This window comes from Sciurus carolinensis, chromosome 9 (assembly GCF_902686445.1).
Source record: "Sciurus carolinensis chromosome 9, mSciCar1.2, whole genome shotgun sequence".
Classification (NCBI taxonomy): Eukaryota; Metazoa; Chordata; class Mammalia; order Rodentia; family Sciuridae; genus Sciurus; species Sciurus carolinensis.
Genome location: NC_062221.1, coordinates 59516355 through 59538834, shown reverse-complemented (window position 1 = coordinate 59538834; position 22480 = coordinate 59516355). Strand labels below are relative to the sequence as shown.

Genomic DNA, 22480 nt, shown 5'->3' with positions numbered 1-22480 from the left:
AGGTCTCATCTCAGTGTTCTTCATTGAAGAAGTAGGGCTTAAATGAAACAAACTCTGTGGTTCTTGACAGCTCTAAGGCCCTTCCAAACCTTATTCTAAACCTGTAACTATAATCCCTATTGTACAGAAGTCAAATGATTTTTTAAAAGCATATTGATGCTGATATATGTAAACACTAGTCAGGAACATCAACTTTCAGGTCTCCAAAGAATCAATACCATAGCTACAGAAGTTGTATTCATTCTCTGACAGATTCAGGAAAGCTGTTGATTTGTTCAGCTTTTTCTTGTTATAAGAGAGGTAGTGATAACCTCGAAGATTCTTATATTTTAGAGCTAAACCAGAAATCTCCCTAAATAAAATTTGAAGACTTTTATAGAAGCAGATATCTCAATTTCCAATAGCCCTAAAGAAGTTAAAAAGTATTGATTAACATTCTTTCACTCTCCCAATTCTGTGTGTCCATCAATAGGTTGGCTCTGGCATCTCTGCCTACTGATCTTTGCAGTGATTTCAAGACTAAATCACTACAAAATTTACTGCAGAATGATAGTTCAAGGGTTTATCTCATGATCTTCCCACCCAGGTGTTCTCAGTGCAATACAAAAGCTAAAATTTGGCTTCTCTCCACTAACCCAATTAAGAACACTTCCAGCTCACCAAGCTGAACAAGAAATTACACTGAAGGAATGGGACAATGGAAAATGGAATGACATGACATGAAAGAGTTGGGCCAGGAAATTTTATGTTGAAATCTGAGTGCGGGGTATAGTGGTATGCTAAAAATTCTGAATTACTAAGTAATTTGTACACACATAAAACGGCCTTGTAATTTCTAGATTTTTCAGTTTGTTTATTCTATTGACCATTTCTTTAGTTTGTTTTGTAGATATTTAGACATTTTTGTCAAGTGCTTTTAGAGCCTTGCTATATCTGAAAATCTCAGTTTCTCCAAAGATAAACATTGATAATTTACTCCCCTAAAAAGAAACATGAAAAATATTCTAAAAATTAATTTATACAAAAACAAAAGTATATATGCTGAAAACTTTCTTACTTTTTAACTTTTTAGAAAATTTTTAAATTTATATTGAGACACTTAGTATTCTAATATCAAAGCTGGTGAATAAAATAATTATTTAATCTAGGATTAAACTATTTTTCTCATCCTATACCAATGTTATATGTCATATTCTTTCATATATATTTCAGTTTAATGATTTACATATATATTTTAATTTTGTCATAATCCCTATCATTTTGATTTTTTGAAATGAAGGCAAATTTTTTTTAAATGTCTGGTATTACCATTCTTAGGAAAAAGTAATAAACATTTATTTCATATAAATGTTAGAGGATATTTCAACTGGCTTTATAGTTGAATACATTTTACTGGCAAAGGGGACAAATGCATTCCCAGCTGTAGCTAATAAGAACAAAGTTGTCTCACAAATAAATGGAAGATTAAGAATATAGCATTTGTTATGAATAACATAAACACACATTAAAAGGAGCATCTAATTATCATGTGATTCTTTAATCTCTTCAGCCCTACTGGAGGGTGGGCTGAAATTCAACCATTTCTCCCCCAAGCACAAAGGACTACATGAAAGATTTGTGATGCTTCTCCCTAACACACTGTATTGTCATTAAAATAACAAAGAATAAGAATCTATTTAGATTTAATCCCTTAAAAATATAAAGGTTATAGAAAACTAAACAAGTATCCTATTATAAATTAAACATGGTTTAGAACAAAACCTTTAAGAGAATTAAACACTCAAGGAATTTTGCTTAATTATAGCTCATGAAAGCTTGACTACCACATACCTAAAAAGGTTTGATTTTTGGGTAGACTCAACCCAGACATCCAGAAAGTTAGTTTGAGTACAGTGACTGAAAAAAAAAAGTGACCTGAATGAACTATGATTTTAAAATACAACTGTGCTTGTTTTGATTCACTTAGTATAAACTTAGCAGATAACTCTTTTGAGTAGAATTTTAGAAGGATTATGTATAACTCAGAAACTGAGAAACAAGGTGGACTGTTCTTTGTAAGTAAAACAAAAATACAGTGGCATTGGTTGACAAAAAACACTAAAGAGACAAAATGATTGCAGGTCAAACTACAGCAAAACCTACAAACTATATTAATATAGCAAAAGGAAGAATGTGCTAGCTAGGTCAGTGGAGGATGCCTTTGTCATTACTCAGGGTGAAGGAAACAGTCTGACTTTAGGGGTTCCAGTTCTATCCCATATCCATATGCTCTGGAGCAAGAACATGTCTACATGCTCCCTTAATGTGTACATTTTTATGTTGCAGGAACGTGGATACACCCAGCTACCATGTTACTCATCTATCTTATATTTTTCTTCCATGACATACTCTAATCAGTAACATATTGAATCTATTTTGGTGTCCCCTACAATATGTCTACAGGAGAGCCAGTGGAATCCAACAGAAGCTTATTCAAGATAGCCATATTTCTTACCCTCAGAGATAATGCACTGTCTCTCTCATTTCCATATATTAATCTGAGTGTTTTGTTGAACAAGAAAACTTCCTTTTGGTGGCTCATTAGGCTTCAAAGCTTTCATGAATGAGGTCCAGCTTTAGTTTGATATGTCCATTCAGATACTGCCCTGCTGTGGGAACCAGTTGCCCTTTGACTCATGACACCCACACCTATAATAAGGCCCACCTATACACTCTTCAATAATCTTATTGTTCAAATTGTGAAACATCCCTGATATTACCACTCTTCACCACCTTAGTACACAGTACCATTGACTCATATAGAACAACAGCCCCCAGACAGGGTCCCTGCATCTATTCACCACACAGCTAAAGTAACTCTTTGAAATATAAGAAAATAAATCCCTTATCAGAGAAAAATCAATCCTCCTTTATAACCATCCTCCATGTTCTTCCTCCCAAACAACAGACCTCATTTCCTATCTTCCTGTTCTTGTTCACTTGGTTCCATTCACTCTGATCTTGTATTCCAACCCTAGAATGTTCTTTCTCTGCAAGCTTAACATCCTCATTCCCTTCAAATCTTCACCCAAAGGTCAAAGTTCACTTTTGATGAGAGGATTTGTTAGATGACCATCACATTTTAGATACCACTCTTTCTAACCATGTCATTCTTTCTCTATATCCCTTGACTCATTTTTATGCAGAAACATCTCATGATCCAGCACATCAGGTGCTTCTTTGTGTAATGAAAATATAATTCCCATGTTAGCAGGTTAGGGTTTGTTCACTAGTGCCTGGAATACAGCTTGGAACACAGATGGTATTCTTCAGCACCTTTTAAAATGAACAGTAGCAAAAGAGAAATATTTAATATCTAAGCCTAGTTGATTAAATCCTAGAAATCTAAGCCTACCTTTGCCATTTGTGTGATCTTCAGCAAGTCCCTACCTCTCTAACCTTTTGTTTATCTATAAAATGAAAATAGTGGTAGTTTGGGGTCCAAACACTCTTTTCTCATGATAAAATCCTACACCTTTATGAGCAATGTGGGCCAATAAGACGTTTAAACTTACAAAAAGCATAGGTGGAAAGGTTTAGTGAGAACATGAAATTCTAAGGATGACATATTAACTATTAGTATTGTTTCTCCTACTAACCAGCTGTGAGACTTAGAATGCTATCTGACCTGTTTAAGCCTCATTTTTCTGATGAGAGAGAAAACACTTTTTCTTTCTCAATAAGATTGTTTTTCACTAATATTAAATAATTATATCTTCATCATCAGGAAAAGCAATATAACCAACTGTGACTACACATTTTAATAACCATTTCTCCTTAATTCATCCAGTCAACAGTTATTTGTGCTGGATATCTCTGTGTGTCAGGCTCTGAATACCTGTGTGACAGGCTCTGTTCTAGGTACTTGGGATTAGACTGGCATAAAGAATATAAACACTCTGCCTCATGCTGTTTACTTCCCAGTGTAAAGAAACAGATAGGAAATAATAAACTTAATAAATAAATAAATAACGGTATTTTGAAAGGAGATGTGTATTACATATGGAAAAGATAGAATGATAAGGAGGAGGGGCTATGGAAGGGAAGGGAGTGACACGTTGAAATAAATATGGTGTCATGATATTTGAGTAGTCATTCAAAATTGTTCTTTCCCCCCCTACTTCCTCCTCCTCCTCCTCTGTGGTAGCTTTCTTTCACTATAACACACACCTGAGACAAACAATTTTTAAAGAAAAATGGTTTATTCTGGTTCATAGTTTTGGAGATTCCAGTCCAGGATTGGTTGGCCTGTGGATTTGGGGCCTGTGGTGAAACAGCATATTGTGGTGGGGATACATGTTGAAGCAGAACTTTGCTCATGGTCAGGGAGCAAAGGAAGATGAGAACGAAGGTTCCACAATCTGCTTCAAGGGCACACCCCAAATGACCTCAAGTCCTGCCACTAGGCTGCACCTCTTAAAAACTTCCACCACTTCCCAATAGCACCAAACTGGGGTCTAAGCCTCTAACACATGGGCTATCTAAACTATAGAATCTTCCTTTTCTTTCTCTTATTTTTGCTTAAAATTTTGAAATTATATTATTTAAATTATAATATTTTATATGTTATATATTTTATACATATTTTAGTTATATAATTATGTAAATTATAAAATTCAAAATTATTATATAAATATGTTTTTCTTAAAATTAAGGAAACTATATACTGTTATGGTTTGAATATGAGGTCTTACCCCAAAGCTCCTGAGTAAGACAAGACTATTCAGAGGTAAAATGATTAGCTTATGAAAAGTGTAACACAATCAGTGAAACCACTGCTGGATTAACTGGGTGGTAATCATAAGCAGGTAGGGTGTAGCAGGAGGAAGTAGGTCACTGAAGGAGTGCCTTTGGGATTTATATGTTGTTCTCGGTAGTGCAGTTTCTCTGCTTTGTGGCCACCATTCCTTCTACCATGATGTTCTCCCTCACCTTTGGCCAGAGCCGTAGAGTCAGCTGACCATGGACTGAACCTCCGAAACCATGAGCCAAAATAAACTTTTCTTCTTCTACATTGTTCTTGGTCACAGTGATGAAAAATCTGGCTAAAACATATTTCTGTTGGAATAGGTGATTTTAATAACATACTTTTAACAGATATTACTATAAAAAACTTTGAAATTAGTTTATTTACTCTTTCCATGAAAAAATTTTGAGCTTCCTGATTATGAAGTATGATTGAACTCATAGGGTACCCTAATGTCAATTTTTTCAAAGAAGCTCTATTTCCATTATAAATGAAATAAATAGCAGTATCTTTAAAAGTAATAAATACTTTGTAGTCCGCTTGTTTTGAAACTCATGATTTTTATTACTGACTTTTCTATTCATGGAAAGTACTATAGCAAGTGAGGAGATACAGGTTTGAGGCCTGTTTTTCTTTTCTTTTTTTTTTTTAAACAATAATCCTTCACTTGGCATACGTCTTTCTAGGATGACTGCAAAATATACAATGACCAAGCAGCTGTACCTTGCAGGAAGAGATAAATGAAAAAAAATAAAAATAAAAGATGACAGGCTTCCTGAAAGACACCATTCCCCTAAGAACAAGCCATGCAGGATTTGCAATTGGTTTCCAGGAAAGTACAATAAATTGATCCACTGTCAACACTCTAGATTATAGTGTGTAACTAAAGAAGGCAACAGAAGAAAATGTGTTGAGTTGGGCTATTTCTAGGGAAGGTTGCTAACATAAGAGTCATATTTAATGCCTTGGGTTAACTCTTCACCACAGAATTTAAATAAAGAACAAGTTATTGTCTTAGCTCAGATATTCACATTTTGAAGCTTTTGGTACTCCAGTAAAGACCTACTTTTTAGGGCAGGAGTCATTAACAAAAAGTCTAGAATGAAAGAAAAATCATAGTTAGCTTAAGATTTTAAACTGAAGGGGCTCATTGGGCTTCTTTTTAAAAATTTGTGTTACAGTCTGGATTATACTGACTCTCCTCACTGTGTATTAAAAACTATCCACATGCAAACTAGCAAAGAGTATTGGTATTTATCACAGGGCTATTGGGAGTTCTTGAAGGTGACAAAGTGCTATCATTTAGTCTGTTACTATTTGATGAAGAGGATCCATGAGTGTTAATAACAAAACAAGATTAACATTAGTTATCTAGCCTGACAATTTCACTCAGGGTTTCAACTGGTTGAAACTGAAAGACATTCTTTGGTCAATGGAAATCAATCCAGGCACTGCTTTATGATGAGGAAGCTCATTTGAGACCCAAGGAGCCCTCAGCTTCCAACAATGCTGCATCATACTCCTCCTCACACATTACCACATTGAGATCAAAGCCTTTTTATCAAAGAATTAAATTGTGGGCATGTCCAGAAGTCATCTCTAGCTCAGTCCAGATTCATTCACTTCCTCACTTTCATTTTCAACTCTGTTTCCTCAGAATTATTTCTGTTGTTATGAGGAGACAAATTTCAGCTCAGGTTTCCACCTTTCTTATATTTTCTATTCAGTGTTTCACTTGACCTGAAACAATGTGTCATGGGAAGAAGCAGTGCGTGTGTGTGTGTGTGTGTATGTGTGTGTGTGTAGAAAATACAGAGCAAAATCATTTAAATCAAACTGAACATTTAGTGATTTCCTACCTATTATGTGTAGGACTCAATGTGAGACAAGTATATATTCAGAAATAATTAATCAATTAGTCACTGAAGTCAGTAAATATACATACCATAAAAGAAGTATAAGTAAAGTTCTGTGGTCACCAGAGAAAGAAAAGAACACCTTATTTGTTAAGATAAATGAAAGCTTCATTCATTCATTGTTCATCTATTCACCTATTTGATTACTATGAATCTGTAAAATACCTACTCTATGCCTACAGAAATGCCTATACAAACCATCCCCTTATCAGATATATGGTTAATTTCTCAAACTTCAGGGTGCCTCAGAATTTCCTGATAAGTATGTTAAAACAGATTGGTTGGGCCATAGATTCAGGTTTTTGATTCAGTTGGACTCAGATGGGTCTGAGAATTTGCATTTCTAACATTCCCGGGTACCTCCTCTGCTATGTTCTGATGATCCCACTAGGCTAGAGTACTGTTTCTCGAGTTCAGCATATTAATGAATCACTTTGAGTTTTCTTGTTAAAATGCAGATCCTCACTTAGTAGTACTGATATGGGCCCCCAGATTTTGCATTATTTAGAGTAGTAAAGTGATCATTTAGAGTAGTAAAGGTGAATAAAAACTTATAACTACACATGCACAAAATACATTTTAAATAGAAATAAATTAAGATAAATCTTAAAGAAGAGATTAGGTTTCCACAGGGAAGCTGATGAAGGTGTTCAGGGGACAGAGGGTTGATGCAAGCTGGGAGTGAGAGAGATGTAGGGGAGAAGAGATAGTGATAGAAAGTGTAAGATGGTGTGATCTGGGACTGGAAGGTTGTGTGGGTTGGTGACTCAAATGGAGAGTATATGGGAGCTCCTCAAGCTGAAGAAGCAGTGGAACTATGGAAAATATCATGGAATGGTCATCAAAGGATAAAGAAGTTTCCAGAGTCAGCAGAAACCACAATAAAGAGAGAAACGTAGCCACCTTACAGAGGAGGGTTTTCCAGAGGCCAGCACACTGCCATCAAGTTCAGTGAATCATTCTGATACAGAGATCTCAGAAAACACAAAATGGTTGGGTGAAGAGGTAAAGGATGGTCTGAAAACAGCAGCATTGCCCAAGAAATATGCTCATTTCTTTTCTTGGCCTCCTGAATGAAAAGGCGTACTTGTAGAAGTCCTGGCCTCTACTGAGGGGTGAGGGGCAACAAGTATTTTCAGACAGAGAACAGTTGCCAACTAACATAGGCAGGCGAAGGAATGACAGGAAAACAGGATGAAGAAGAAAAGAAAAGCTTGTTCAAGCTGGTGGTGAGTCAAATTACCACACTGGGGAAATAGAATAACAATGTAGGATTAATTCAAAAGGGTTGAGAGTAGGGGCAAGGGCTCTATGTAAGTCACCAAATTTCAATAACAGGGATTGGAAAACAAGATTTGTGAACTATCTACAGATGAGGGAGCAAACTATTATGGCTTAAAAAATTAGTTAAAGGTAGCTTTTGAAATAATCATCCCCAGATTTCTAAACTGGGCATATCCAAGTCCTCAAGGTTGAAGTAAAGTCCTTAGTATTCTATTGTAAGTGTTTATTTTCCAGGTAGAAAAACTATCCTCAAATTTGGCTCTGTGGGATTAGACAAATGGTGAGAATGATGCTTGAAAACACATGCCCTCTTTAGATTCAGGCCATTTCTCTAGAATGTGAAATTATTCATTTTTAGGGTCCCTGTCCTAAGTGTTGTGCTTAAACCTCTTAAGAATCATTGCTACCTGAAATTCACTATGAGTTAAGGCACAAACCATAAAAATGATAATGTAGGAGAAATCAGGGTCTTGTGGACCTCCACCAGTGTCTACCTGTTCTACTCTGGGTAGATTTCATAGCCTCTGGGTGCCTCAATCTCTTTCATCAATACAATACACTTATATAAGGTTTAATATTTAAATATTGCCTTTAGCTATTTCTAAAATTAACTCATTTAATTCTCAGAGCAACCTGATCTGTTAGGTCATAATATTATTGTGCTCATTAATACATGAGAAAATAGAGATATTAAGTTAGCAGTTCTAACACTTACTAGAGAGAGAATTGAACCCATGCATCCTATCTCTTGATTGGCTGTAGATAATACCAGCAACTACATCTGAAGTAGGTTAAGGAGAAAATGTGAAAAGTCTAAGCAGAGCACATAGTAGGAATTCAAAGAACACTAGATTTTTAGCTATTTAGTTCTCATCCTCACTTTCTAAAAATACAGGATTCCAAATTGAGACATTTTAGGATTAATAATTGTGGGTTTTGTAGTTGCCCTACTTAATAAAAAAGCTAATTTGAACCATATGTCATTTTACATTTATTAAATTAGCAAAAATTTAAAAGAATAATATCCAAAGCTAAAACTCTTGGCCAAATATATGGGCACACTCATTTAAATAGTAATATTTTCAGGAGGCAGCACATCATGGGAGGGAGTAGCAAAGCTTTGTATCAGATGGGCCCAGCCAGGGTGAGAATGAAGGTACGAGGAAGTCTATCCACTTACAAGTTAGGTTGCCTTGGTTAAGTTAGTTATCTCTGAGCGCCATTTCCCTCATCTGCAAACCAGGGATAATACTTAGCGAAAACGTTGTATTCTATGAGATTACACAGGTAAATTACATGGCACCTTGTATGGGTTGAACATGGTTGAGTTTACTTTCCTCAAATATTTGTTGTCTTGAACAAGCAAGGAAATAACTGAAAAGAAAGTTGATTGGATAACAATAAAATTTAAAATTTATAATAAAAATTGCAACCAACTATAATGTTCTAAAATAAAGAAAATAATAAATATGTGAAGTTGCATTGATATGATGAAAACCTCACGCAGTGACTGGTATCATAAATGTAAAAACACATGACAACTGGAAAATGTTTATTATACTATTTTATAATGAATAATACAATGAAATTAGTTATGATTATAAATTCTCTGTATAAGAAATTTTGTACTTAGAAGGAGACATGGAGAAGAACGGTTTTATTAGACTTTGCTTCATTGGCTTCCATGACTATTAAAAACACAAAATTTATCTAATCAATATGAAGTTATGCATGTTTCATTTGAGAATACATAAAGTACTCTGATATTTAGGTTTTCTCTGAGCTTCAAGGATCTTCCTTTACTTCACACTTAATTCAAACAATTCTACAACCAGATTTGCTACAGTAAAAACACACACATGAAAACACTGAATTTCATCATCCACTAATCAAGGAAAATGGAGGAACTTTAAGTTACATAGAGGGAAATGAGAGGGAGGGGGTATGAAAAATGGTGGAATGAGACAGACATCATTACCCTATATGTACATGTATGATTACAGGAATGGTATGAATCTACATCATGCACAACTGTAGAAACAAAAAAATGTACCCCATTTGTGTACAATGAATCAAAATTCAGTCTGTAAAAATAAAAACAAATCTAAAAAATAAATAAAATAAAAACAGACTTTGGAACAAAAAAAACACTGAATTTTAAATTTCTTATCATGTGTCCACCAGGTAGCACTTAATAAACCTTTGTTTAACATCATTGCATAGTTTGTACTCTACAGTGAAGTTTAAGGCATTCTTGTCTCCCTTTTCTATTGCTCCTTATTTCACCAACCAATCTTTATCAGTTTATGTAAATATTAACTAATTTGCAGATCTTCTTTAAAATGCACTTAATAACTCAGGTACTAAAAAGATCATTCCTATAACATCAAAAAGGCATATATATTTTATCAGTTGTATATAAGCTTTTATTTCATTTTTAAATTTTATATGATTTCATTTTTTGTGGTACTTGTGTTTGAACCCAGGGCCTGCACATACTAGGCAAGCACTGTACTGCTAAGATACGTACCAGCCCTTCTATTTAATTTTTATTTTTGACAAGTTGCCCAGGCTGAACTCAAACACTTGTGATCTTCCTCCCTTAGTCTCCAGAGTAGGTGAAGTTATATCTTTATGTCACTGCACTCAGTTTATGTGTTTTTATTTTTGATCCATTATTGTTACAATATCTTACTTTGGCTTACAGAGTAGGGCAACTTCAGTTTTGCAAAGCAGAGCTTGTACTGCTTTTATTTTATTTTTTTAAAGTAGTCTGTGATATGTTGAGCTTTTCCAGGTATGTTCTGTATTACCAAGAAGCAAAGAAATGCAGAGCTTCAGTGAAAGAAAGAAAAAAAGAAAGAAAGGCAGGGAGAAGAAATAGTATAAAAGCCGTTTTAAATTTCATTCTTCTGAAGGATTTAGGACTCAGAGGAAAAACTGTATTTGAGTTTTATGTAGGAAGATAAGCTGGGGCTTCACATGTCCAATAGAAAGACCAGCAATGCATTCACAGACAGAGTGACACTGTAGGCTTTTTCTTTCAGTGAGCAGACATAACTCAACACGAAACTGTAGAAACTGCCAGTGTGAACAGTACATCAAGGATGACCTGTGTGCACTACAGACTAACTAGAAAATAAGCCATGCATTAATTATCAAGCTTTAGTGGAGAATTCAATGAAAGTCACATTAGCTGCTACAGAAAACTAAAATATAGCTTATGCAGGTACAAAGATTTATCATATCAGATGGCATCAATTAAGATGCTAGAAAAAAGCCCAATTTGACTAGAACTTTTTTGATTGCTCATAATTTTGTTTGAAAAATCCCGTCAAGCAGAAACTTCATTCATTGCCTGAGATGGCAAAAGTATTCAAAAAAGAACAATAAAATGGGAACATACATCTTATTTAGCATTCTTTATTTGCAGGCAGATGCAGTATTATGGAAAAATTGAAAGAAAACAGGTTTCCTCACTGAAAACTCTAATGAATATACTCTAATTATTTATGTAGTTAAGAAGTAAATGATGCTATTAAATTCAAGCATAAAATAGAAGTTTCACTGAGCCAGAAAAAAATATTCAAAAGGAAAAAAAGCTAATGATTAATTTAAAATAAAACATTTAAAGTTTGGTATTTTTAAGGAAGTTCTAAATATTGACCACTTCAATGAAATGTCAGGATATTCTGGGTAGTTAAGTTAAATAGACTCAACAAATTCGGGGGATAATATACATAACCTTAAAAGCAAGAGTCTCTATCAAAGTGTTCTCCTTATCATGAATTTGTAGGTGTTGTTATTTATTTCAATTTATGCCAAAATCTATGGTAAAGAAAGAGCTTACATTAAAAACAACTCTAGGTAAGCATGTGGCTGATTGAAGTATCACACTAGCTTTCATTCTGTCTCTTGACTCCAAAGACTTTCTCAGTCTTAACATTATTATGAGACTGGTTTCACCCTTAATTATGAGAAACTGCCTAAGTTAATGGAATTTCAGAATGGGTGTTTGCTGTCCGATTTGACAGATTAAGCTTGCTCATTTGAAACAAAAGGAAAAGGTAATGGGAATTTGAAAGTTGCAAGAGATCTAGAGCACTTGCATTTCTGCTTCTAAGCTTCATCATTTCATTCTATTCTTCAGAGTCTAATTCATAATAAGAGAGTCAGATATAAGTGGAGAATGGAAGGCAGACAATAAGAATAAGGATTAGAATGGAGTGACAATTAATTTTCTCCATCCAAATTATCCCCCAAATATTATGGCTTAAGGAAAAACAGAAATGTTAATAACTGTCATTTCTAAAACCCTGACTAACCAATAAGTACACATCACTCATGCCCATTTCTCATCCTATCTTAAATGGAACAAAGTGACTTTCAGAGGCTGGGAAGTGCATAATTACATAGAATGGAGTCTTTGGACTTTGATCATAATTACAGTGCTTTATCCATCCATCACTTGTTGCTTGAGGACTAGTCCGTGGTGAGTTCTTTAAAGGAGATAGAAACCCTGTCAGGACAAATTTGAGCTTCAAAACAGCTAATCAGAAACTTGGCTTTCTTGTCCTGAAATAGAGATTGAAAATTGCCACTTTAATCTGACAATCCATTTGGCTTTTAAGTGAAGTGAGAACATGAAATCTCTCTTTGAGAAGACATGTGTCTCCGTTGTACATTATCTCCGGGTACCTTTTTATGAGCTTCTGTTGGGCCTGGGAGCCTGTCTCAGTGTAGGTAGTGGTTTTCAAAATTGGGTGTACAAACAAGCAAATCATCTGGAGTGCCTGCTAAAAATGCTGATTCTGCATTCCTTCTCTTTGTGTCCAATTTCTCAGAGGAAGACATCAACTTCAAACTAAAATCCAGAGAGAATCATAGAGCACCAAAAGGTCTGGAGTTGTTTCTCTAAGTGTGGTCTGATAATTACACTAGTCAAAATTGTTTGATTTTTGTTTACAGTGCAATTCCAAGGTTCTACCCTAATTTATCCAATCCTTCTCTCAAAGACTTGATATAACATTTGTCTTCATATCTGATAACATCAGAAGTGACCATGTGTATCCCTGTGCTTACCAAATCTAAATCTGAGCTCCCAATAATATTAGAGGTATCATCAAACAGTCAAATATAATATCTCTATGTAAAACAGTTTGAAGAACTTTAACAGAAGCTACTAACAAAAGTCCCTCTTCCAATTTGCTGCCTGGAGAGCAGGTGCTTGTACCTGCTATCTTCAGATGGCTTCTCCAGAGTCCTGCTAATTTCCTTGCATTTTATATTACTTCTACATAAGTAATTCTATGTTGGATTTCCTGAGGTCTAAGGAGCTTACTTGTATCTTCTATCTTCCCTAGGTCACACCATAAAAATAGTAATAAATTCATGAAGTTGTTTAGTTAAACCAACAAGGCATAGTTCTGGTGTTTCTCTATCTGATTTGAGGACAAAAGTTCTTTACTTGGTTAATTACTTTCCTCTGGCTGTTACAACAAGATTATTACAAACTTAATGGCTTATACCAGCACTAATGTTTTATCTTACAGCTCTGCAGGTCAGAAGCCTGTACAGGTCTCAATGAGCTGAAATCATGATAACAGTGGGGCTCTGTCTTCCCTTTGGAGGATATAGGGGGAAATCTGTTTCCTTGACTTTTCCAACTTTTAGAGGCTGCCCATCTTTCTTGGCTCATGATTCCCTTGCATCTCCAAAACCCAACGATTGTAAAGTCTCTTTTTCTCATCACGTAACTTGGCATCTTCTACCTCCCACTTCTACTTTTTATGATTGCACTGTGCCCACATGAATAATCCAAATTAATCTATTTTAAAGTCAGCTGATTTGTAGCCTAAATTCCATTAGCAGTCTTAATTTTCCTTTGCCATGTAATATAACCTATTCACAGGTTCCAGTGATTAGAACAAGGCTGTCTTTGGAGGCCATTATTCTGTCTACCAAATGAGCCCACCTCCCAGGTACATCAGGTGTGTAATCCATTGGAAACATTTTGTTAAGTGTAAAATTTTACACAAATCAAATAAAATTCTCTGTTCTGTGGTAGACATAACATTAAACTGGAGTCAAGAAATTTAAATTGGTTTTGGTAGTACTTTGCTATGTGATCTTTGGCAAATCACTGAACCCCTCTGGGATTCAGATATCTTAATTCTAAAATTTCAGAATTGAGAGAGACAAGCCAAGATGATGTCAAGACCCACGGTGATCTTTGTTCTAATTTAAAGTTGATAAACAGAACTGTAGAAATCAAGATATGCCTATGTGAGGTAACAATTATTTGTGGGAATGAAGCCTCAGCCCACTAGTACACAGTAGAACTGAGCAATACACTAAGAATTTCATATTTTCATTGGTTTGTTAATTCTTGATGTCCTTGTTGTGAACAGCACATCAGAGGTTATTATCCCTACTTAACTTATGAGCAACTTTGGTTTAAATAGCTTAAGTGATTTCATGAAGGTCATCTAACCAGTTAGTAGTGGAATTAAGACCACAATCTAGATCTTTGACAAATTCTATGCATACTACGCTAACATCCCTTTTCCTCTGCCATTTAAATGTGAAGTTCATTGGCAGCACACAGGATTAGAACAGCATTGTAGTATTAGTTATCTACAGTTGGTCATGAAAATATTTTGAAACATTTTTTCTTGTGCAAATTGAAGTTTGAAGCACTTCTTTTGTTTTGTTTTGTTTTGTTAGACCCTACAGATAAATTGTAACAATATTTGTCTAGTTAAAGTATATCTAATTCTTCCTGTCCTCTGCCTTGTTTCATTTCAAGTACTGAACACAAACAATATACAGATTGCAGCATGGTGGTTCATTTCTTCCCTTCAGATAGGGAAATCTGGTCATCACGGAGATGGCTAACACCTGGTTTTCACATTGAACTAGAGGGATTCAACCTTTATCTCACAATAGAAATTTATTAGTACATGTTATATCAATTATTTAGAAAGTCTTCATAAAGCACATAAACTACAGTAAGGGCATACTTTTTGGTTTGTCTTGCAATGATCCTGGCAGATAAAAAGGATATTAAAGATAAGGGAGATGATGTGGCTCTCTGGAATTAGTAGTGATTAGAAATGGTTACTGACCCTGAGATTGAAGGAAAGGGAGGTGTGGGGGGTAGTAGTTGCTCCAAATCAAGAGACCTGGACTTATGGCAAGTGCCCTTGATAGGATGTATAGTCTTTAATAGAAAACCCAATAGCAAGTCAGTCAGAGAAACTGGTATCCCAGCTTCAGTCTCCTGCTGGAGGTTCCCATTAGTTGAACTCAACAGGAAACCAGAGGAGGGAGGAAATGTTTAATGCAATCTTTAGAAGTCAGTTTGCTGGACACAGAACAAAAAGAAGGATGCAAGTGGATGTGGAGGGTGAGTGGAGGATACCCAAAACAGAGCTGTGTGTGCCTTCGTGTGATTTTATCAGAAACTACAAGCTCATTGTCACCTCCCTTCCTTTCAGAATGCATTTAGCAAACACAATTAATAAAGCTGGTCTTTAGCAAAGCACAAAATTCACATCAAATGTGTAATTCACACAAGAAACCCTTTACTCTTAAAGAGTATTTTATCAGTTTGTTGCTTCTTTGATTAAAGGGGGACTGTGAAAAATAATACAAAATATTTTACAAGTGGATCAAATTGTAATGGTATTTATTTTTATTTTATTCTTACACCCTGGTTATCCCATTATTTCAAATTTTAAACTTAACTCGTTTGTCATTTGAACTGGCTTATTTTTTGAAAAGATATTTGGAAAGAGTTTAATTTGTCTCAGAAATACTTGATTCAATTATCTATTTTTAGAAACTAGATGGCAATTCTAAAAACTAAAGATTACAAAAAAGGTCCAAATAATATCCCCAAAAGTAAATTAATAAATATTTAGCTTCACAAAATTAAACAAAAGAAAATGAACTCACAGTGTACAGTTTTTGTGTGTAAGGAAATGGTAACTAAGTCACTGAATTATTTATTGATCTTGCATAATTTCATCCAAGTTTTGATGTTTTTATGAGAATTAAGTTAGTAATCAAATAAAAACATGGATGATTTTACCCATATCACCAAAAGAAAATCTAAAAATCACCAGAGTTTTGATTGCCTTTTTGATTTTCAGAAAAGTTTTTGCAAAGACCTAAGTAAATTAGACTCAATCCAGAATATATCTGAATGCATAATATATCAATATGTTCAGGAAAAAAAATAAAACAGGGTGAAATCTCAATTTTAACTGAGAGAACGATTAGCATAGTACATTAAAATGTGTATTAAAATGGACTTTTTTGAAGTGGCATTAACATTCAGTAATTAATGATAATAACACATTATTTATTCTATTTTATGATAAAAGGAGATTCATAAATTAAGGTAGATTGCATTTAAAAATATCAAGATATCCTGCTCTTTCTTTTTTTAAGAAATCCTTTCATGACTTCTTTCTAAAGACAAGGTCAGGAAAGACAAATTTAAGTATGTAGATGACTATGATTATGGAATGATTAAATTTGGTCTTTCTTAAAATAGATTTTGTAAACTGAGAACTACAAGGTTGTCTGCTTATAAAAACCAACTCAAATCCATTCACTCATTGAGCATCAAAGAGAATATTGTATTCTTGCTTTGACAATATATAGTATCTAAATGTCTTATAGTGATATTTCATTTATTCATTATTTATTCAATGAGAATAGATAATAGTAATAATTCAGTCCTTAAACTGACAACACAGTTTAAAATACTTGAAAAAGAATCTTATATAAAATATATACTTTAGAGTTACACAAATGAACTTTATTTTTTTGAATTATATATTTTTTAGTTGTAGGTGGACACAATATCTTTATTTTATTTTTATGTGGTGCTGAGGATCAAACCCAGGGCCTCATGTGTGCTAGGTGAGTGCTCTACCTCTGAGCCACAAGCCCAGCCCCACAAATGAACTTTATACACATATCTTATTCATCTTGTTCTTGCTGTGTCTTATGCACAGCAGATGTTTAGTGACAAATATTTCTCCTCTTTATCTGATGATACAGTTTCATCACAAATGAGAAGTATATATTCTAACCTAAAACAATTTATTATGCAAATAAATGTTCCCTGACCTTCCTGAACTGCAATCTCACAGCTCACCACATGTTCCTGATCTTTTCCCAGAAGTGACACTTGCCCTGATGGAAGCTCAGGGTATTCTAGGAAAATTTAAAACTATTTTAAAAACCTATTATTGCTTATAATGTTATGGTATTTTAAAAACTGGAATGATATATTTCCCACGAGCTCACAGGTTGTCAGGGCAATATGAAAAGTTATTTCCCCATTTATTTATATTTATCAGCTTCTCCTATCAATCACTAGAAATGCTTCTAGACAAAGGTGTGCAGGTTTGAAGTGTGGGTTGCTAGTCAGTAGAGGAAAGTGTCTTCTAAAGCTGCTGTGGATCCAGGTACCTACTTTAGGAAAGATGTCTTCATGGAAAACATTCAGGGGTTGATGTTTCATCACAATTATGTTCTTAGAAACATTATTTCAAAAGATGTTCAGTGGAATAGATAGTTTTGAGATAGGAAAAATCTCTGAGAAATAGAAAATTTGGGGTGTTTTGTCTTTTAATCAACACATCAATAACTAAATCTAATTTTCAAGTCATCTCAGAAGATTAACTGCGGGATGATTTGTTTGTGCTGTAATTGCTGTTTGTGGCAGAGAGCAAGGCAGGAATCAAGTCACCATTCACATCTCTCAGTCCAGTCTTGGAGACCAACTGCTTTTCCCTTTCTCTCCCTCTTCTTTCTGTCTCTGCCATTCCATTTACCTTTCTGCTTTGCTCTGCCTCTTCCACTTTCTCACACATCCCACCAGAAACCTCACAGGAAGAGTAACAGTTCGCATAGTCTGTATCAGTGTTCTACACAGTGGGAAATCATATTAATGAAAGCAGATCACACATCTTTCATAATCTGTGGTAACTGAGTCCTGTCCAGAGCCATCCGACGCCACTTCTAGTAGAGGCTCCAATAGGCACAGGTGGCAAATGTCACGTTAACCCCTTTCTATCCCTGCCATTTTTAACGCTCACAAGATCTCTCTCATTCGTCTTTAAAATAAAGTATGAAATTCCAACATCAAATCTCATGCTGTTAAATTAACAACATCACACCGCTCCATATGACTTGAATATTTCCCATAACTTTATGACTGGAAAAACACTGTTCAGATTTCATTTACCAGTTTAAAAATAGCCAACTCTAATTTGAAACACTCTCTCTCTCCCTTTCTTTCTCTCCTACACACACACACACAAACACACACACACAATTGTGCACTATCAATAATATTTCCTCTCGGTGCTAGGCAAGTATTTCTTTTCTTAGTACAAACAGAAATAAAATTCAGTATAATTACAGGTTGAAAAAGTCAAATATGTCAAAAGATGATGTTTGTTATGAAACAAATCAAAAAGAAAATATTACTTAGAGCTAGAATGACAAGCCACAGTCTTTTTTGTATAACAATGGCTGTGGATCTATTTTTAATATATAAATCAAAACTAGTTAGTGTTTATTTTTTGACTTGAAGATTATTCATAGATTATTATATCCCTGCCCAGTGCAATTTCTTTTCTTGAATGGGTGGTTGCTGAGCAAGGCAAATAATATATTTTAAACATCTTAAAGTGGTGTGATAATTTAAAAAAATGAGTTGTTTTTAAACTTTGTCATTTTGTAGATCCGGAGATAAAACTAAATGAGAAATTTAGAAAAGATGCCCACAGATCACTTTAAGTCTACATAAAATCCAAAATAATATCACTGTGCTGACCAAACAAGAAGGGGTTCCTCTTTGTACACGGCAGAAACACTTATAATACACAAGGCACTGAAATTAAGTTTTGATAGAAGTTATGTCACATTTAAACTCACCGCTGGATGTAAGGGTCGGGGCAGTACTGTAGGGTGGCACACCGTGAAGTTTCAAAATTCATTTCCTTCAACTCTCCTTGATACCAACCAACGGAGAGCAACTATATAAAATATACACATATACCTGTGTATATATAGATATTTAGCCAGAAGGCTAAAAGCAATAGGGTCAAATGCCATCAGACATAGAAGTTTAGACACTTCCCCCCTTCACACATATTTGCAAAGAGGCGGAGCATTTCTTCGTTTTAGCCAATGAAATCCATCGAGTGACTAAAACATCATAAACAGTTGATTCTTACCAGCTGGGCATCCTCTCTAAAGTTGTTCTTCCCCTTCTATCACGGCTTTAGAGTCCTTGATGTATGGTAGCCACACTTGTTGGTAACTTGGAGGCATCTCTGAACTTCTGCTCTCTCTCCTGATTGGATGTCGGCATGAATGGCATCAGAGTTTAATTTCAGCAGCCTGGACTTTTGTGACAGAACTGAGCTGAGGAGTGTCCACCTCGCTCCAGCTAAATATCATTTCCTTATATCTGGATTCTAACTTGATTTGAGGACTTCTGTGACTGCGTCTAGGGCTAAAATGTTTTGCAGGGCTGCTTAGGGAAGTGTTTTTTTCTTTTTAAATCTCTTCCCCTCCTCCCCCCTTCAGCCTTCCTTTCTGCCAACCGCCTGTTGTGGTCACAATCTCAAATAGCAAAGACAGGGAAATTCCTTGATTATATTTAACCTAGAACTCTCTCTTCAGTCTCAACGAACAGAAAGAGATATCCATTCATATCTCCTTAGAAAGTTTGCCTGCCCCGAATAAAATAAAACAACTTTCATTGAACTGTTTAAATATTCTACCTCAAACACACCAATACATGCATATAAAATAATTTTCTTAAAGTGATATTAAAATGGGAAATCATATTTTATTTTGGAACATTTTGAAGCTTACAGAAGTATTTCAAATTGTTAATAGAAATATTCTAGTTTATTTTCATCTATCTCGCTCTCTTACGTCTCATATTTGTTATTTTTGGTTTTGCTTTGACTTGACCTACTTTGAAATAAAACCATAAAATCAATCATACATTTAAGAATTAATATCAGGAAAAGTGTACATACAGAATAATTTCCTTCCTGTTTGAATGTGGGTGGTAAAACCTACCCCGTTCTGTGAATTTGGAAATTGAATGAAATATGATTCAGAAGCTAAATTAGAATAGACTCCAACTGAAAAAAAATTGTGTTCCCAAGTATCATTAACATGGAAAATTCACATCTTCCATTTGTCCCCTAATTATAGGACACCTGTAAACTAGTGACATCAGAAGATGTCCAAGTTGTGAGACAATCGAGTCATTTGCAAAGAAATTTGACATTTCCCTATAAGAAATTCTGGTTCAAAATGTGTTTCATAAAGATGTTTTATTTGTTGCTTCAGCCAGGATGGAAGGGAGAAGCTATTTAAAACTTGACATTCTCTTCCTTTACTTAGCCTGAGTGTGTCTAACATCTGTGAATTGTGAAATTCACAAACATGCCGGCCTGAGCTCCAGCCAAATCAAACAGCTTGTTCTACAAAATGTGAAACTTGAAGGGAAGATCATTTTACTAATTAATTATAGATTTGTTAATTGGAGTTAAAGGGTTTGGCTTTCTTCCCTGCTATTGGCAATTATAGGTGACCTGGAAACAAAGTTCTTAAGCTGAGGATAATCAATATCTTGTGACAATGGCCAAGTGGCTCAGTTGCACAGGTCATTAGTTTTCTCATTTATAAAATGAGGGAAATGATGTCTTCGAGTACAGAGGTCTCAAATTCTAGTGTGTCTGTGAGTTACCTGGAAACTCTTGTTAGTGCAGATTATGGCTCAGTAGGTCCGGGTGGGACCTGAGGCTCTGAATCTCTAACACCTTTCCAGGGTACTGTGTGGCTACACCCTTGGGAGTAGCAGTGTCTAGTGATCTTTTCTAGGTCTGATATTTATAATCCAAAGTTCTAGGAAGTAATAAAGAACTATTTCAAACATTTAAAATTACCATTCAGGGTTATAGACTCCTAAATAATCAATATGCAAATATTCCTACTGTCTTTTTAATTTTAAAAGACTTATAGTTTAACTCACATTAAAATTATTTAAAATATATCCCATGAAAGCAGTAGTTGATATAAAAAATTCTAAATTTTCTTGGCTCAGAACTACAGACAAATTTTACGTAAGTAATTATGAAAACTATTGGTTCATAACGCATAATGGAAATAAATGGACAGTTACTTTGACCAAGGAGGAAAAAAAAAAAACTCTTTCGATTTCAACACCATCCTAATATCACACAACCATCCACAACCTGGGAGAATAAGTGACAATTATACTATAATTACCACAACTGCCTTATATTTATATTGCATCCTTTCCCCCGCAGGAGACTCCGGTTACTACTTAAATGTATGAATTATTTCCTTGGTACACAAGTTAGATACTCTTGAGACCGCAAGTCTTTTAGGCAGAGGTTGTAATAGACTAAGTTACACAGAAGCCTAGAAGAAGGTAATTGCCTTTTTAAACTGCCTGTTTGATAGATATCTGTGAACATGTTTGATCTATATGAGACAAAGAGAAAGGGCTCAAACAAGCAGCAGCATTTAGGGTCTGGAACACTAGACTCAACACTTACTCCTTCTCAACTTCCAGTAGCCAAGAATATGTACTCTGCCATACTCAGGGATTCACATTGCAAGCTCTTCTCACTTATAGTCATGAAATATTTCACTACTGCTCTGTTTTATGCAGTCTCTCCTCCAGATTATGTACTTTTCTGGTTGATCTCCTGCCTTAAATTATATTTTGTTTTCCACCAAAGATTTTTTAAAACCTCAAATGCACATCCTTCAAAAACTGAAAAATTTCCTTCATCCCTTCGGATAAAAGAAATCCCTACCATCATCATATCTGCACTTGTTTGTGTCAGGGAATCTACAACTTTCCTCCTGGATTCTAGCTATTTTTGAGTAAGATTCATCTCAGTACTAGACCACAAACAACTTGAAGCCAGGCTTTCTATCTGATTCATCTAAGGACCAGCAACATATTGCACAGTGGATGAACAACCTCCTTATATGTTTGCAAAAATCACCTAATAATAAGTATTACAACTGATTATAATTAATTTCTATAAAACACTTCACTTTTTAGATTTAGCTTTATGGTATTCAATTTGCATACAATAAAATTCACCCATTTGGACTGGGGCTGTAGCTCAGTGGCAAAATGCTTACCTATCATGTGAGAGGCACTGGGTTCGATCCTTAGCACCACATAAAAATAAATAAAATAAAGGCATTCTGTCCCCTACAACTCCCCCCCAAATTTTTTTAAATAAAAAGAAAATTCACCCATTTAAAGGGTTCAACTTGAGGAGTTTTGATACATTATACAGCATGTATCCTCCATCATAATCAAGATTATGGAATATTTCCATTACCCCCGAAGCCCTCATACTCCTTTGCAGTACATCCTCCCTCACTGATATCCTAA

General features: G+C 34.9%; 1 protein-coding gene across 4 annotated transcripts in view; it reads right to left on the bottom strand.

Annotated features, from left to right (window-relative positions):
* Window positions 1-19051, bottom strand: part of Tp63 (tumor protein p63) — a 215586-nt gene extending 196535 nt beyond the window's left edge. The window contains exon 1 of one of the 4 annotated variants that reach the window (XM_047563740.1): window positions 18949-19051. In XM_047563740.1, the coding sequence (XP_047419696.1) occupies window positions 18949-19010 (62 nt within the window). In that variant the 5' untranslated portion in view covers window positions 19011-19051. The remainder of the gene's footprint in view (window positions 1-18948) is intronic. The other 3 variants (XM_047563739.1, XM_047563737.1, XM_047563736.1) reach the window with 3 other exon arrangements.
* Between the last annotated feature and the right edge of the window lie 3429 nt (window positions 19052-22480).